Here is a 15,975-nt window from a genome sequence, read left to right on the forward strand (position 1 = left end):
AAAAAAAATTGCATAAAGTTCATATAAATATCTAATATAACTTCATATAACATATGTCTACTTTTTAATTTTTATAAGTACAGATCATCTTTAAAATTTTTTACCTTAGTTACTTTAGAAATTATTTTTATTATTTAAATATTGCAATTACAAGCACATAGTTTTTTATATTTATTAAATACAAAAAAAAAATTATATTTTTAAAAAATCTTACCAAATTAAGCCTACAGCTTTACATACAAACTTTTGTGTACTAAAACCATCAAATGATTTTTATTTGTATGGATCATTGAGTCTCAACAATCATTATCTTTCTTAAAAAAAATTTATTATGGTCTAATGTTTTTTTCAATAATTCAATAAAAAAATATGAGTCTGAAATTAATTACATAGGTATTTTAATCATTTTAAAACTTAAAAATTATAATTTCTAATATAACTAAATAGCCATTATCATAAAAAGATATTTTAGTCTCTTAAAATTAATTATAACAAATTATTTTAGTATTTTAAAGGTTAAGTATAAGAATATTTTAATATTATATTATTTTTTATTTTAATATAATCAAATAATTTTAATTAATCTTGTAAAAAAAATTAGTCTTTTTCATGCTAATGATTAAAAAGATATTTTAGTACTCTAAATATGAACTACAAGATTTTTTTATTTTTATTTTTATTTTTAAATCATATTCAAATTTTATAATTTTAACACAATCAAATAATATGAATTAGTCATATGATGGTTTTTTATGAATTAACTTTCTAAGACTATTTTATATTCTTGAACATCAATTATATGGGTATTTTAGTCTTTTTCAAATTAATACTAAAAGTTTGTTTTTGTTTAAATTTTAAAAAGAAAATCTGCCCTTTAAAATAAACTAAAAATATATTTTAGTCTTATTGAAATTAAATTCGAATTTTTAGTCTTATTAAACTATATAAATAATTCTTAATTATATTTCAGTCTTTTTAAAATTAAACTTAAAATATTGTTTTGTTGTTTTAAAAATTAATTATAAAGATATTTTAATTGTTCCAAAATTTTGAATTTGTAATTTCTAATACAATTAACTAACCTTTATTTTAAATAGGTATTTTAGTTTTTTTTTAAATTAATGCTAAAATATTGTTTTGGTATTTTAAACATTAACTATAGGATGTTTTAATCTTTTAATATTGAATTAAAATTCATAATTGCTAATAAATCAACTAATATTAATTATTTCTATAAAGATATTATAATAATTTTTTTAAATTATTACATAAAATTTATTTTATATTTTTAAGTTTAGCGTTAAAAAAATATTTTAATTTTTCAAATAACTCTGTGGAGTTTTTATATTTTAAAAATAAAAATCAAATTTTAATTTGTAATACCATAAAACAATTACAAAAATGAGAGAAAATCAGCTCCTTTATAATTAGTCCACTTTTAAAGTTAAAGTTTCTAAATTTATAATTTACTAGTGTTAAACACGTGTGATGCACGGGTTTATATTTAAATTTGATAAGTTAAATTAAAAATAATATTTTATAATCATATATTTTTTAAATTTAGTATAACACTATCATCGTCGTTATACAATAAACGTGTTAAATATGTTGTTTTATCTTTATTCAAAGTAAAATATAAATAGAAGAGTTTGAAGTTTATAATATTCTTGAACCATAAGGAGGGAGACATAAAAAAATAAGAACATATATAACTGTAATAATAGCATGTTAATTTTGTTGGGAATAATACACCATTCCCCCTTGAGAAAACACCTTTGACAGAGAAATAAAATAGACACAATCACAACACAAGAATTTAACGTGGAAACTCCAATTACCGGAGAAAAAACCACGGCCGTTGTCAAATGACAACCAGAGAATATCACTATGTGAAAATTGTTACAACACATAGACTTCTTTCTCTCACCGGCACCCCAGTACACCCACACTCTCTCAAAGCAAATATCTAACTACACCTCACAACACTCTCTAATAAAGAGTACAGAGGAAAAGAAAAATCAGATACAAGCTTAAAGTGTTTCTGACTGGTGCAAAAACAAATGGAGAACTTAGCCTCATATTTATAGCCTAGGCCACCCACTCCATTTGTTATTCTAAACAATGTGGGACTAATTCAACCAAATCCTAACAATCTCCACCTTGATTGAAATAGTCACACATCTTCAGCTTCCATTGTCAACACCGACAATTCTTTGCTGCCATTGTCTATACCGACAATCATAGTTCAGAGAACTATCATACTCCACCATGAAAGTATACTCACTTGGAATTAGACCACTCCAAGCATTTCGCCTTGGTACAGATCGAAACCTTGCTGAAAATTCATGGTGCAACTTCCAAATTGGCTTTTCCTGGAAGTTCTTCAGCCATCGACCTAACTCCGCCACACACCTTGCATCTCAACGCCAACCAATGCCCGTGTGCAATTGTGGACCCGATTGCCACAACTTATCCTTATCCATGGCAGTGCGGCAATACCATGAGGATACTTCTTGTCTTCTAGAAAACATCATCTTCTCTCATAGAGAGAGCAACCAGAGATCTTCTCCTTCAACGCCTTGTGCAAACCTGATTGTATCAACACATCCTTGACTTGTATTTGCCACAAGCCAAAATTGATTCTTCCATCAAATTTCTCTATTTCAAGCTTCACAGCACTTGAATATCCTGACATTATTGCAACCGTATACTGGAATAGTATAACTCAACTGTGCACTAGGAAGGGTCCCCAGGAAAGAGAGGTGGGTCACAATGGACAAACTTAAATACCAAGTCTTTCCTTAGCCAGAACCTTTCCAAACAACACTCTCACAGTGTCACACTGCCTTCCAGCAACAACAACAGCAACCAAAGATCAACCTCAAGCCACAGGACAAAATTCTTTTCTGATGTGGAAGGTCAGACTAGGCTGCAACCACAGAGCATACTAAGAATAAATCCCACCGAACCGAAGCTCTAATACCACTTGTTGGGAATAATACACCATTCCCCCTTGAGAAAACACCTTTGACAGAGAAATAAAATAGACACAATCACAACACAAGAATTTAACGTGGAAACTCCAATTACCGGAGAAAAAAACCACGGCCGTTGTCAAATGACAACCAAAGAATATCACTATATGAAAATTGTTACAACACATAGACTTCTTTCTCTCACCGGCACCCCAGTACACCCACACTCTCTCAAAGCAAATATCTAACTACACCTCATAACACTCTCTAATAAAGAGTACAGAGGAAAAGAAAAATCAGATACAAGCTTAAAGTGTTTTTGACTGGTGCAAAAACAAATGGAGAACTTAGCCTCATATTTATAGCCTAGGCCACCCACTCCATTTGCTATTCTAAACAATGTGGGACTAATTCAACCAAATCCTAACAAATTTTACCCTAAATTTTATATCAAAAAGCTAATAAAAATTTATCGACAACCTAGTATCTTACTAACTTCATTAGAAAAGCAATTGACATAGGATGTTGTGCTCCTTGTTACACATTTCATTTCAAATTTGAAAAAAAAAGAGTTATAGATAAATTAGTTATATCTATAGTAAATATTTGTACAAAAGTATAAACATAACATGCTATTAAAATGAAAATAATATTATTCTTACTTAAATATTATTAAAAACCTCTTTGAACACGACATTTGTTGTTGATGACTTTGGATTGCCGTCTTCGTCTAGAATTAAAACCCTGAGGCCACTGCGACTCTTAACTCTTGACAAAGCAACATAAAGTTGTCTATGGGTGAACACTGATTTGGCAAATAAAGCCTTACATGTGATAATGATTGACCCTGACTCATGTTAATAGTCATTGCAAAGCATACTGTTAATGAAAATTGTCTCCGTTGGAACTTAAATGGCAATCCTGAATCTGAAGGGATCAAGTTCATTCTTGGAATGTACACTTTATCTCCAATATTTCTACCAGTCACTACCGTTGCTCCAATTACGTTGCTGCCAAGTTCGTTAACTATTAATCTTGTCCCGTTGCATAAACCTAAAGTCTGGTCTATGTTTCGCAGTAGCATTACAGCGACTCCTGGCTTCAAAGTCAACTTGTGATTGGGTAGTTTCCGAACATTTGATGTCATTTAGGAACTCTGGTGTGAACCACTCTTGTTGTACATCTTCATTCTCATCAGCTTGACATGTTGTGTCAGAACTCAAATACTCCTTTTCCATCCCTGGAAAGATTGTCAAGACAAAATCGTTTACCTTCTCGACACTCTCAAGCGTGGGTGCAAGAATTGCCCTACTCTGAAAATACCTGTAATCTGACATGTTTTGCAACAAATTTGGATATGCAAAGTCTACCAAATGAGAGAGAGGGTCATCAGTAGTTGTAATCAATAGATCATCTGAAATTTCAGCTTCTGATTCATCACCAACAACAGAGCCAATATTTCCATTTCCAACATCAAGTATCCAATTAGCAAATCTCTTCATTTCACATTCATCTTGATCCGAAGAAGACATTAGAAGCCTCATATTCGTATGCAGTTTTAGAACCTTACAAAATGACCACAGATGGGATGAGTTAATAGCGGATGCCATTATATCGTGTCTACTTCATTTCGGAATCACCGGAAGTATCTGTCTGAAATCACCTCCTAGAACAACAACCTTACCACCAAATGCTGGTTCGGTTCTAACAACTATGTTTCAATCTAATTTCAAAAATTTCGATTTATTCAATTTAGTCTCCCAACTTAATAGTTATGACTCACATTGGTTCTTAATCTTATTTTTGTCACTGTCTCACAAAATCGTTAACAACATGCTGAGATGGACTAACGACTGCTACATTATACATTCTAGCGACTATTTGATGTGACAATTGAAAATTTTTTTACCTTATTTTTTATTTTCAACTAAACACTTAAAACCCTAATATGAGTCACAGATACCTAAGTTAAAAAATCAAACTAAGTAAATTGAAACTTTAAAAATCAGATTAAAGCTCGAATATAACTTCAAAACAGAACTTTAACTTATGTAGTGATTATTTTAAATGAGAATCAAATAAATCAAAATTCAACATAATTTTTATCAATGTTTTGAAATTCGAAATTTATATACCAAAATTAACTAGGATTTTTCTTTAAATTAAAAATTTAATGAAATAGTGACTTTAATTATCTTAACCAATGTCCTAATTAATTACTTTTATATCTTAAAAAAACTGTATATGAGAAGAAAATAATTAATTTGTCTACTTTAATAAATAGTTATTTTACTAAAATGAGAAACTATTTTTTTAGAATTTTTTAAGAACTAATTAATTTGTCTACTTTTTTTAGAATAACAAGAACCACCTCAAAAGCCAAAATCTAATACAAACCACAAGGATGAGACATTTGAAATAATTATGTTTATAATTTTTCATTTGTCAACATTCTTATAAACAAGAACATCAAATAACACTAGAAGAAGATATCTTAATGAGACAAGAAATGAACTTATGAACCTCACAGGAAGTTACAGTGAAATCTAAGCATAATAGGTAAAGCAAAAAAGCAATAACTTTCATGGTTAAAAAAAGACAAAAGGTGATATGAGTAATATAATTATGTAAGTGACTTAACAACCGTAAAAATTCGGAATCACAATCAAAATATAAAAGCCTTGTTATTAAGCAATAATGCAATGACATAGAAAACCTCATTTTCATATCATCAAAATACAGAATCTGCAAATAGGTGTCACAGCTCATATATCATATATCATATATAGAATTATAGATGACATACAATTGGAAATTATCTTGCAACAACACTTAGAAGGAAAAATAATTAAGGATTAGACATAAAAACTAAAGATTGAAGGGTTGTGTGTATATCTAGCTAAACCAAAATAAACAGAACATCAGAAGAGAAGCACAACAAATACAAATCCGAATAATCAAATTAAATTAAACTAAAGGAGATGCTTGTTACCTCGATATTCTTTATTACAATTCAAATAAGTGCCATAAGAACATCAGAAGTTGGGAACAAATGACAAATGCTTAAATTCAACACGGACAACAAGAATATGAAATATTTGAATTCATTACATCTCTAATTTGTCATTTATCAACAATCATACATTATCAAGGAACATCAACTAAAAATTAATTTATAAATCTTAATGGCATACAAACTAAACACGTTCTGTCAATAGATGTGAACATTCACCAATATATGGATGACAGATAGAGAATTAGTTAATGTCTACTTTGGGCAGAATATTTAAAAGGCAAAACCATTAGGCACAAATTAAGATCCAAAGGTGATTGGGATTATGTGCTATATCTCACTAGTTTAATCTAACTAGTCTAAACAAACAAAACCATAACAAAAAAGCTCATGTAATATTTATACCTGACAAACTCACAAATGCCTCTCACAAGACATAACCTGCAAACCTTTCATTATCTTTTTCCATACCCTAGCACGGAAGGTTCCAATTGTATTGCCAGATATCGCCTCAAAAGTAATGTAGAACATTACACCAGCAACACCTTGAGAATTTGCTTTCTTAAGCTCATAAAATTCAAATTTTGTTTTCTGCATAAGAGTGCAAACATCCACATGCATAATATAATTAGAAGAATATTTAAAGCACACAATATCACCATACATAGATTAAACTTAGAATCAAAACCATTATAGAAGCAATTTACGTTGTTCTCATTGTAGACTTCCAAAGCTTGCTTGGAAAAACCTATCAAGAGACGGCATCTTGGTTCGGTCAACTTATATGGCTTAATTGAACCAGGTAGCCTGCCTTCAAACTGCTCAACATCGAATCCCTGTAAAGCAAAAATTCAAACCCTAACTAACAAGATCAGTATATCACAGAACACGAGAACAAAAGGGGAAAATAGTTAAATCACTAAATGTCTTGTGAGAGATCAGAGGCGTACGTCGCTTTCAATAACCTGCCTCCGATGTTCAAGAATTTCTTCATCAGTCATGAAGCGTCTAGGCTCAACCAGTACATATTCATCGATATCAGTATCATCTTTTGTCTCTTCCTCCATTTCTTCTTCTTTGTCAGAGGCAGCCGTATCCTCAACAACTTTCTCTTCTTCTTCTTCTTCTTTGGAGGAGGTACTGCCTCTCATACAAGGCCGTTTGGCGTGCTGCTCCATAGTCTCTTGTTTCTCTTTCTCTAATTAGTTGTTTTGGGGTTGGAGTTAATGTGAAAGTATTTTAAGCACTTTTATTATTATTTTCGACTTTTACAGTGCTTTAATAAATTTTTTTTCTTGCGGATATTCTAATCGACGTCTTGAAGTTAATGTGAAGGGATTTCAAGTGCTTTTATTATCATTTTGACATTTTTTGTTTTAGATTAAAGAAATCAAAAATAATAATGAGATGCTTGAAATGTCTTCAATTTAGTCCATTTATACATAACAGAAACATGTATTTCATAAAAATAAAAAAATATTTATTTTAATTCTTATTAAAAACACATGTTTTTTGATGAAAAAATGTGTTTAATCAATCATATAATTCTTTTTTTATTATAACATATTTATATATTACAAAATTTACTAATATTAAATTATTATAAAAAAATTATATAATTATAACTAAAATCTTAAATTTTTTTTATGAAAATACTTGTATTTAAACGATATATGAAAAAATAGAATTGAAATTAGTACATTCAAGATATTGAAAATTTTAAATTTTAAAAAAATAAGAAAAAATTGGTGAAAGGACTAGTTTGGTGCACGACATTTAATTTTAAGGACTAAAATTACTCACCTAATGCAAAGTGAGATACTAATTTGGTGTATCTACAATGATGACATAATGGACGACACGTAGACGAATACTGTTGCGACACGTGGCACAACTATCTACATCAGCATGCCACAAGTCACTAGTCACCACATCATCATACCATTACACGTGGCCAAACCATGGAGTGACATGTGTCACTAATAGCCCACGTCATCAAGTCATGTCATCACGTCGTTAACAGAAAATGGGTCAGGAACTAATGTAAACCTTGTTAAATTAGTAAATAATTAGTCAATAAATTAGTTTTTAATAAGGAAGATTAGAAACATGAATATTATTTCAAATTAGGATAGAGCTCATCGAAACGAGAATTTTGACACTAATTTCGAAAAAAACGGTCCAATATTAGACCGAACGCGCCGAACGGGTTGAATCGGACCCAAACTGAGCCTGTGGGCCCAACCGGCCCAGCATTAAATGAACCCAAGCTTTGTCTTCTCCCTCATTTCAGCAGAAATGAAGCTGAAGGCTTCCAGGGGAGAAGAGAAACGAAAAACTCCTGAACCCTTACGCTAGTTTCCAAATCCCGTAACTTTTCCGTCCGAGCTCCGATCGCCGCACCGTTTGCGGCCATGTGTCTACCGCGTCGAGCTCTACATTTCTACCAGAACAATTTCATAGGTAAGTTATTAAATATTCTTAGCCACTCTTTTCCCCAATTTTCAAAAAATTGGAAGAGATGTTGAATTTCTTCAATTTCTGATGTTTTAGGATCTAATTAGCTTGAGAAAAATGTTCACTCTTACTTATGTGAAGCTTGGGTAAGGTGAGAAAACCATAATTCCACTTTAATTTTACTGAATTTGAGCTTTGAGTATTAAATTGGATATATATGTATTATGAATATGTATTAGGTTGTAAATAAATAATTAGAGCTTGAAATTGTGAATATTGGAACTTGGAGGAAGCTGAGCCTAGAGTTATTGAGCTTTTGAGGGGCTGTCTTGGTTTTAATTAAATTTCCTTGATCGTTACGTGGGAATCGGCCAATGTATGGTTTAGGTTTCTTGCATTTAATATATAATGTTCTGTGAAAACTTAGGCTAGATGACTGTAAGATAAGCTGAAATGCATGTGTATATATAATGTTTAGTAATTTGATTGGTAAACATGTTTGATTTGGCTTGGTGATTGGATTATATAGTGGAAATTGTTATTATATGAATGATAAAAGGATACATAGTTGAATTAGTGAGTATATGGTTACTAGGATAATAAAGGAAAGCATGATGGATTTGTTGTAATGTGAAGTTGTGTAATGTTATAGAATAGTGGTTGATGAAATGATGTAGAGTTTATTGAGTATTGGTGTTGGCATTTTGAGTTGGTATTGATAGGTTTGGAAATGAATGGAATGGAATTATTGAATGAAAATGAGGTTTGAAATTGTTTGTAAAATTTTGGCTTTAGGCTGAACTTTGGCGGGTTATAACTTGGCTTCTGGAATACCAAATTGATTATAACTTATTTTAAATGAAAATTGGATTCGTGAAGTTTATGCCATTCGAAGAATGGAGGAAAAACGATTTAAAACGATTGAGTTATGCCTGTCGGAAAATTTGGTGAGGAACATGTAAATATGCAGGTGGTTTCCCTGATTGTGCAGCTCTCTGGTTGATTTTTTTTTTAAGAACGCATGTCCATGCGTACGCGTGGCCCACGCGTACGCGTGGCATGGAATTTTGGCGATGCGTACGCGACTGGTACCATGTGCATGCGTAAGGGGTTAGCAAGCATGTCCACGCGCACGCGTGACATGAAGTTTTCACCCACGCGTACGCATGAAAAGGAACGCGCGTGACCCCTATTTCAGCAAACATGATTTTTAACGTTTTAAACTATTTTTCAAACCTCTAAACCTCTATTTTTATTCTTTTATTCATTAATAATAGTATTAAACCTGATATTCAGATGGAGTTAGGGAATGGGGATAACTTGAAGGTGAAGTAAAGCTGAAAAGTGATGAATTAACTATGAAATGTTACGGATGATCATATATGTTACTTGGCTTGATAATCAAATGAATGATCATGAATGACACTAGGGGTGTTCGTGGTGCGGTTTGGTTCGGTTTTTGAGAAAAAAGTCATCCAATCCAATCGTGTAATTAAACTGCGGTTCGGTTTGGTTCGGTTTTTTTATCGAAGCCATCCAAACCAAACCAAACCAATTAAAATCAGTTTGGTTTGGTTCGGTCTGTTCGATTTTTTCAATCAATTAAAAAAAATACTACCATACTATTTCACAAAGTCATAACATTGAAATCGACCAACACAAATACACAATAGCTAACAAAGTCTTGGTCTAATGAAATTTAACGACAAAAGGAACTCAAATACAACAATTAAACAAGTTTAAAAGTTCAATAGTCAACACAATTGAAAGTAAAAATAAAATTCCATCAAAAGATAGCCAAGTTATGGTGTCTTCTCGAATAAAACAGCTAAACTTCTTAACGCAAACCAACCTGAAATAAAAAAGCTGTTACATAATAAGAACAACAATAATAATAATAATATAACACTAGTAGAAAAACATTCTAATCTAGTTATACATTCTAATAATAAAGAGAACAATTCATACATAACAAGATGTACTCAATCAGACTCAACACCAGAATATTCTTCATTAGGGTCAGGAGTGGGTGCAACTTCTACAAAATATATAAAACAAGAAATAATCATAACAAATTATATATATATATATATATAAAAATAAAAACTAGATTAAAATAAAGAAAATTATAAGTCGAAGCTTAACTATACCTAATTTCAACTTCTCTAATTCCTTGATGAGTTCCTCAAGAACAAGTTTTGGAGAGTTTCGGAGCCAATTTTGTGTACAAATTAACGCTTTAGCTGTCATTGGAGTTAGAGAACTCATATAATTATTCAATACCCTTCCTCCAGTACTAAATACCGATTCTGAAGCAACTGGAAACTGCTTCTTCAACAGCCCGCCTTTTTCCTCGACCTCTACTAGCAAGCTTCCTTGTGTTTCTATGAGGAGCTGGCACAGCAGGCAATGCAGTTGGAGATCTGATTATGGTTGATTCATTCGGCAGAGGAACTGGCGGCAATCCAGTGTCGCCCATATTTTCACTTGAACTGACATCAAACTGCATAAATGAATCAATAACCAGCAATAAATCAATAACTAGCAAAACAGCAACAATACCAAATTACCAAGTCAGCAATAAATCAATAAACAGCAATGATTAACAATGCTGAGTATAATTTAACCAAACTAACCAAGTCACAACAATGAATCAATAACCAACAATGAATTAATAACCATCAAGGTAGCAACAATACCAAATTACCAAGTCAGCAATAAATCAATAAACAGCAATGATTAACAATGCTGAGTATAATTTAACCAAATTAACCAAGTCACAACAATGAATCAATAACCAGCAATGAATCAATAACCAACAAGGCAGCAACAACCAAATCGGTGACAGGGTGGGAGACTTGAATCGGTGACTGGTGGCCATGGGTGCTGTGTTGTGAGTGGCGAGGGTGGTGCTCTGCTACTGCTGGGTGCGAGGGAGTGAGGTCGTGCTCTGCTACTCCTGGGTACGAGGGACGAGGGTCGTGTTCTGCTACTACTGGAGTGCTGGGTGCGAGGGATGAGGGTTGTGCTCTACTAGACTGCTACTGCGGTGTGCGAGGGTCGACTGTGGCTGGGGCTTCATGGTGCTCTGTCCGCGAAGAAGTTCGGCGGCGTTGGGAGGAAGGCTTTGCTACGAGGTGGTAGGAGACTGGGAAGAATGTGGGTTCACCGCCGTGAGAGGAGAGCGCCACTGCAGAGAGGAGAGCGTGACTGTGAAAGGAGAGCGCGACTGTGAAAGGAGAGCACAACTGTGAGAGGTTGAGAGGCAGAGCTTTCGATTAGGGCTGAGAGCTTTTGATTGGGGTTAGGGCTCAGTGGCTCACTGCTGCTCAGGACTCGCACTCAAGGCCAAGGGAATTGGGGGTGGGGTGGGGGGGGAGTGGATTGGTTTTTAGGGTTCTTTTATTCTACCGGATTGGTTCGGTTAGAGTTTTACTGGTCAGAATAAAAAACCGAACCGAACCGCAAAAAAATTGCAAAACACCTTTTTTCGGTTTTCGGTTTGTTCGATTTTCAATTTTTTCGGTTCGGTTGGTCGGTTTAATTTGGTCCGGATCGGTTTTGAACAGCCTTAAATGACACCTGGCTTGAATGATTAAACGATCTGAGATACGAGATTCCCTGGATAAAGTACCGTAGCTTGCCACCATGTGTACCAGGTTGAAAACTCGATACTCTGTTGACCCTACGACGTAGGGATGACCGGGCACTTATAAATTCTCAGGAATGTTAACCCCTATTGAGCAATATTAATTATTTGAGAAAAAGCTATGCATAGACTCTTGGGGATGCACGTCGAAGGATAGTCTAAGGTTTTCGGACTTGTCGGGTTGGCTGGATAACCGACGGATGAGCCTCATCAGCCATAGGGCAGGCATGCATCATACGCATACTACTTAAATTACTTGTTTGTGCATTAACTGGGTGTGCCTAAGTATATTTGCCATGCTAAATGTATATTTGTTACTTGCAGTATTTGTAACCTTCCTGTGTTTGCCTTTATCTATTTATTTGTCTGTGAAACGCTAACGGAGATGGAGGTATGGAGGGATAACAGTACGGGACTTAGATTTAAGATTAAGTTAAATTAGGTTTAGATTCTTTTAGTAAACCACCTTTTATGGCTTCTGTTTAATACTCTAAGCTCTATAATCTGAGTGTCGGCGTTCTAGAATTGCCTCTGTCATTCCCAGGACCTTATATATTATGTGTGTGGCACCTTTACCATACTGAGAACCTTTGGTTCTCACCCTATACTATGTTATTATTTTTTAGATGCAGGTCGGGAGGCATCTGGTTAGGCATCAGGATCCCTGAAGCGAAGTGGTTACTGGGTTATTTTGTTGTACAGTGATGTGTGTATATATACTTAGCTTTCTCTCCACATAACTTATTCTTTTGATCCTCTTAGAGGTTTATGGAGGGATAGGATTTTGTTTATGTATATCTGGATTTTGGATATGTATGTATATATGTGTAAATATTCTCCGGCCAACCTTGGCTTCGCGGGCTGAGTTAGGAGCTTGTTATTTTGTATCTTTGACACTCTGTTCCTACTTTTGTTATCTTATGTTCAACAGGTATAGTTTTCTTAACACGCAGTTTAACTCATTTCTTGAGCGTTGCGCTTTTATCTCGCGACTTTTGTTTCATCTATTCTTCAAGGCTCCTAGTATATTACAATCTTTCTGCTATTATATGTATACATTTTATATTAGAGGTCGTAATACCACACCACCTCTGTTTTACGACTTAAGCGTAAAGCTCAGTGTGGTAGGGTGTTACATTATGGTATCAGAGCAGTTCGATTCTATAGAGCCTGAGAGATAGACTGATTGTGCTTCTGTGCATTCTCTGTTTATGTGTTTATGTGCTATTAGGATATCTGATTGATATATATGGCATAAACATTTGTGAGCATGCATTTGGAACTTAAAGCATTAGACCTGCGATATTGAGACTGATCAACTTAATATCACTTGTTTGGTGTATATATGGACCAAATGTCGACTCGCGGACGCGGTCGTGGGCAAGGTAGAGGTAGGATAGGCACCGTTACTCCTGGCCCAGCAGGGAATGATCCAGTAGAATTTATGGTTGCCGTGGAAAATACGGCTGTAGCTATGCAGGCGACAGTCGAGGCACTAGGTAATCAGATAAACCAGGGTAATCACGGGAACAATAATGAAAAGGACGGTCCTATGACACTTGCCACATTTCTGAAAGTTCACCCTCCGACCTTCAGGGGAACCTCAAATCCCACTGATGCAGATAATGGGATTCAGGCTATGGAACAGGCGTTGCAGGCTCAATAGGTTCCTAAAGAGCAATGAGTTGAATTTGGAACTTATCAGCTGCAAGGTGATGCTCAGTATTGGTGGCAGGGAACACGACATATCCTGCAGCCTGATGGTGCTGCGATTCCTTGGGAGGTTTTTCGAACAAAATTCTATAAGAAATACTTTCCTAATTCAGTCAAAAATGCCAAGGAACTTGAATTGATGCAATTAAAGTATGGCCAGATGACTGTTACCGAGTATACTAGCAGGTTTGAGGAGTTGTGTCACTTTTCTCATATCTGTCAAGGTGCGCCTGAAGATTTTGCTGAGTGGATTAGTGGAAGTGTATTAAGTATGAGGGAGGTCTTCGGAGCAATATTTTGGGCTTTGTTGCACCAATGGAGATCAGAGTATTTTCTGAATTGGTGAATAAGTGTAGGGTGGCAGAAGAATGTGTGAGAAAGGCAGCAACAGAGAAAGAAAGTTTAAGGGTGCCTTTTCAGAGACCTTCAGGGAGGAACTTTACTCCGAGAGGTAGGAATTTAAAGTGTGGAGGCTCTGTTTCACAGCAAAATCAGGGTCAGGGTAATTACAGAAGGTCGAATACTAATGTTAATCAAGGGAGAAGGCTTGGAAAGCAACCATAGCAGGATTTGAATTGTCAGAGGTGCGGGAAGTATCGCCCTGAAATTCTGTACAGATCAAGACTTGGGGTATGTTATTTCTGTGGACAGCCCGGGCATATGGTCAATAATTGTCCGGAGAAGAAGAAGTATGAGACTGGTAGAGTACAGCAGCCAGGGAGAGTGTATACCACTTCTGCAGCAGGTGCTGAGGGATCTGAGACACTGATTAGAGGTAATTGTGAAATGGCTGGTAAAATCTTAAATGTGATTCAGGAGCAACTCATTCATTTATTGCATTTGAAAGGGCTAATGAATTAGGATTGAGAATGGTGGTTTTAGGTTATGATTTGAAAGTGCATAATGCTACTCATGAAGCTATGGTGACTAGGTTAGGATGTCCACAAGTTCCATTTCGAATACAACAGTGTGAGTTTGTGCATGATTTGATTTGTTTGCCGATGACTAGTATTGATATCATTTTAGGATTGGATTGGTTATCCAAGAATCATGTTTTGCTTGATTGTTTTGAGAAGTCAGTACAGTTTATGTCGGAAGGGTCAGAAACGCCTGTTGTGGTGAATAGTTACTATTTGAACTCTATGATAGTAAATTGTTATGGAATTGAATGTCAGGGTATTATTTTATTAACTGCGGGAGTGTTAGGTGATGATCAGAGTTTAGAGCAGATTCCGGTTGTATGTGAATTTCCAGACATATTTTCGGATAATATTAATGAATTTCCACCTAACCGAGAGGTTGAATTCGCAATTGAGTTAGTGCCTGGAGCCGATCCGATTTCGATTACTCCTTACAGAATGTCACCTTTAGAAATGGCTGAACTAAAGGCTCAACTAGAAGATCTGTTAGGTAAGCATTTTATCTGACCAAGTGTTTCTCCGTGGGGAGCGCTAGTGTTACTGGTAAAGAAGAAGGATGGGAGTATGCGCTTGTGCATTGATTATCGGCAATTGAATAAGATCACTATGAAGAATAAATATCTGCTACCCATAATCGATGACCTAATGGATCAGTTATAGGGTGCCGGTGTGTTTTCTAAGATTGATTTGCGATCCGGGTATCATCAGATAAGGGTTAGAGATAAAGATATTCTGAAAACTGCTTTCAGGACATGTTATGGTCATTATGAGTATATGGTGATGTCTTTTGGATTGACTAATGCTCCGGCAGTATTTATGGATTATATGAACAGGATGGCCGTATCTGGACAAGTTTGTCATTGTCTTCATTGATGATATTCTTGTTTACTCTAAGACTGAGGAGGAGCACGCTGATCACTTGCAAACTGTGCTGCAAATTCTGAGAGATAGGAAGTTGTATGCTAAGTTATCTAAATGCGAATTCTGGAAGAGTGAAGTGAAGTTTCTCGGTCACGTGGTGAATAAACAGGGAATAGCTGTGTATCCTGCTAAGGTGGAAGCAGTACTGAATTGTGAGCGACCAACTTCAGTGATAGAGATTAGGAGTTTCCTAGGTTTGGTGTGGTACTATCGAAGATTCATTAAGGGATTTTCACAACTCGCCTTACCTTTAACTAAGCTGACTAAGAAGGATACGCCTTTTGTCTGGACTTCAGAGTGTGAAGAGAGTTTTCAAGCATTGAAGCA

At 34.6% G+C, this 15,975-nt stretch overlaps 2 protein-coding genes across 2 annotated transcripts; both read right to left on the reverse strand.

The window, feature by feature from the left end:
• Positions 1-3,594: 3,594 nt before the first annotated feature.
• Positions 3,595-5,836, reverse strand: LOC107616230 (uncharacterized). The gene is made up of 2 exons (XM_088497950.1): positions 4,299-5,836; positions 3,595-4,215 (listed from the first exon to the last, which is right to left on the reverse strand). Exons 1-2 carry the CDS (start codon positions 4,583-4,585, stop codon positions 4,188-4,190), a joined length of 315 nt encoding a protein of 104 aa, XP_088354076.1. The 5' UTR covers positions 4,586-5,836; the 3' UTR covers positions 3,595-4,187.
• Positions 5,837-6,082: 246 nt separating this feature from the next.
• LOC107619203 (UPF0725 protein At1g23960) lies at positions 6,083-7,217 on the reverse strand. Its single transcript, XM_016321445.3, has 3 exons — positions 6,939-7,217; positions 6,696-6,824; positions 6,083-6,579 (listed from the first exon to the last, which is right to left on the reverse strand). Exons 1-3 carry the CDS (start codon positions 7,164-7,166, stop codon positions 6,403-6,405), a joined length of 534 nt encoding a protein of 177 aa, XP_016176931.1. The 5' UTR covers positions 7,167-7,217; the 3' UTR covers positions 6,083-6,402.
• Positions 7,218-15,975: the final 8,758 nt, after the last annotated feature.

Source organism: Arachis ipaensis, chromosome B9 (genome assembly GCF_059453495.1).
Source record: "Arachis ipaensis isolate K30076 ecotype BB chromosome B9, ASM5945349v1, whole genome shotgun sequence".
Lineage (NCBI taxonomy): Eukaryota > Viridiplantae > Streptophyta > Magnoliopsida > Fabales > Fabaceae > Arachis > Arachis ipaensis.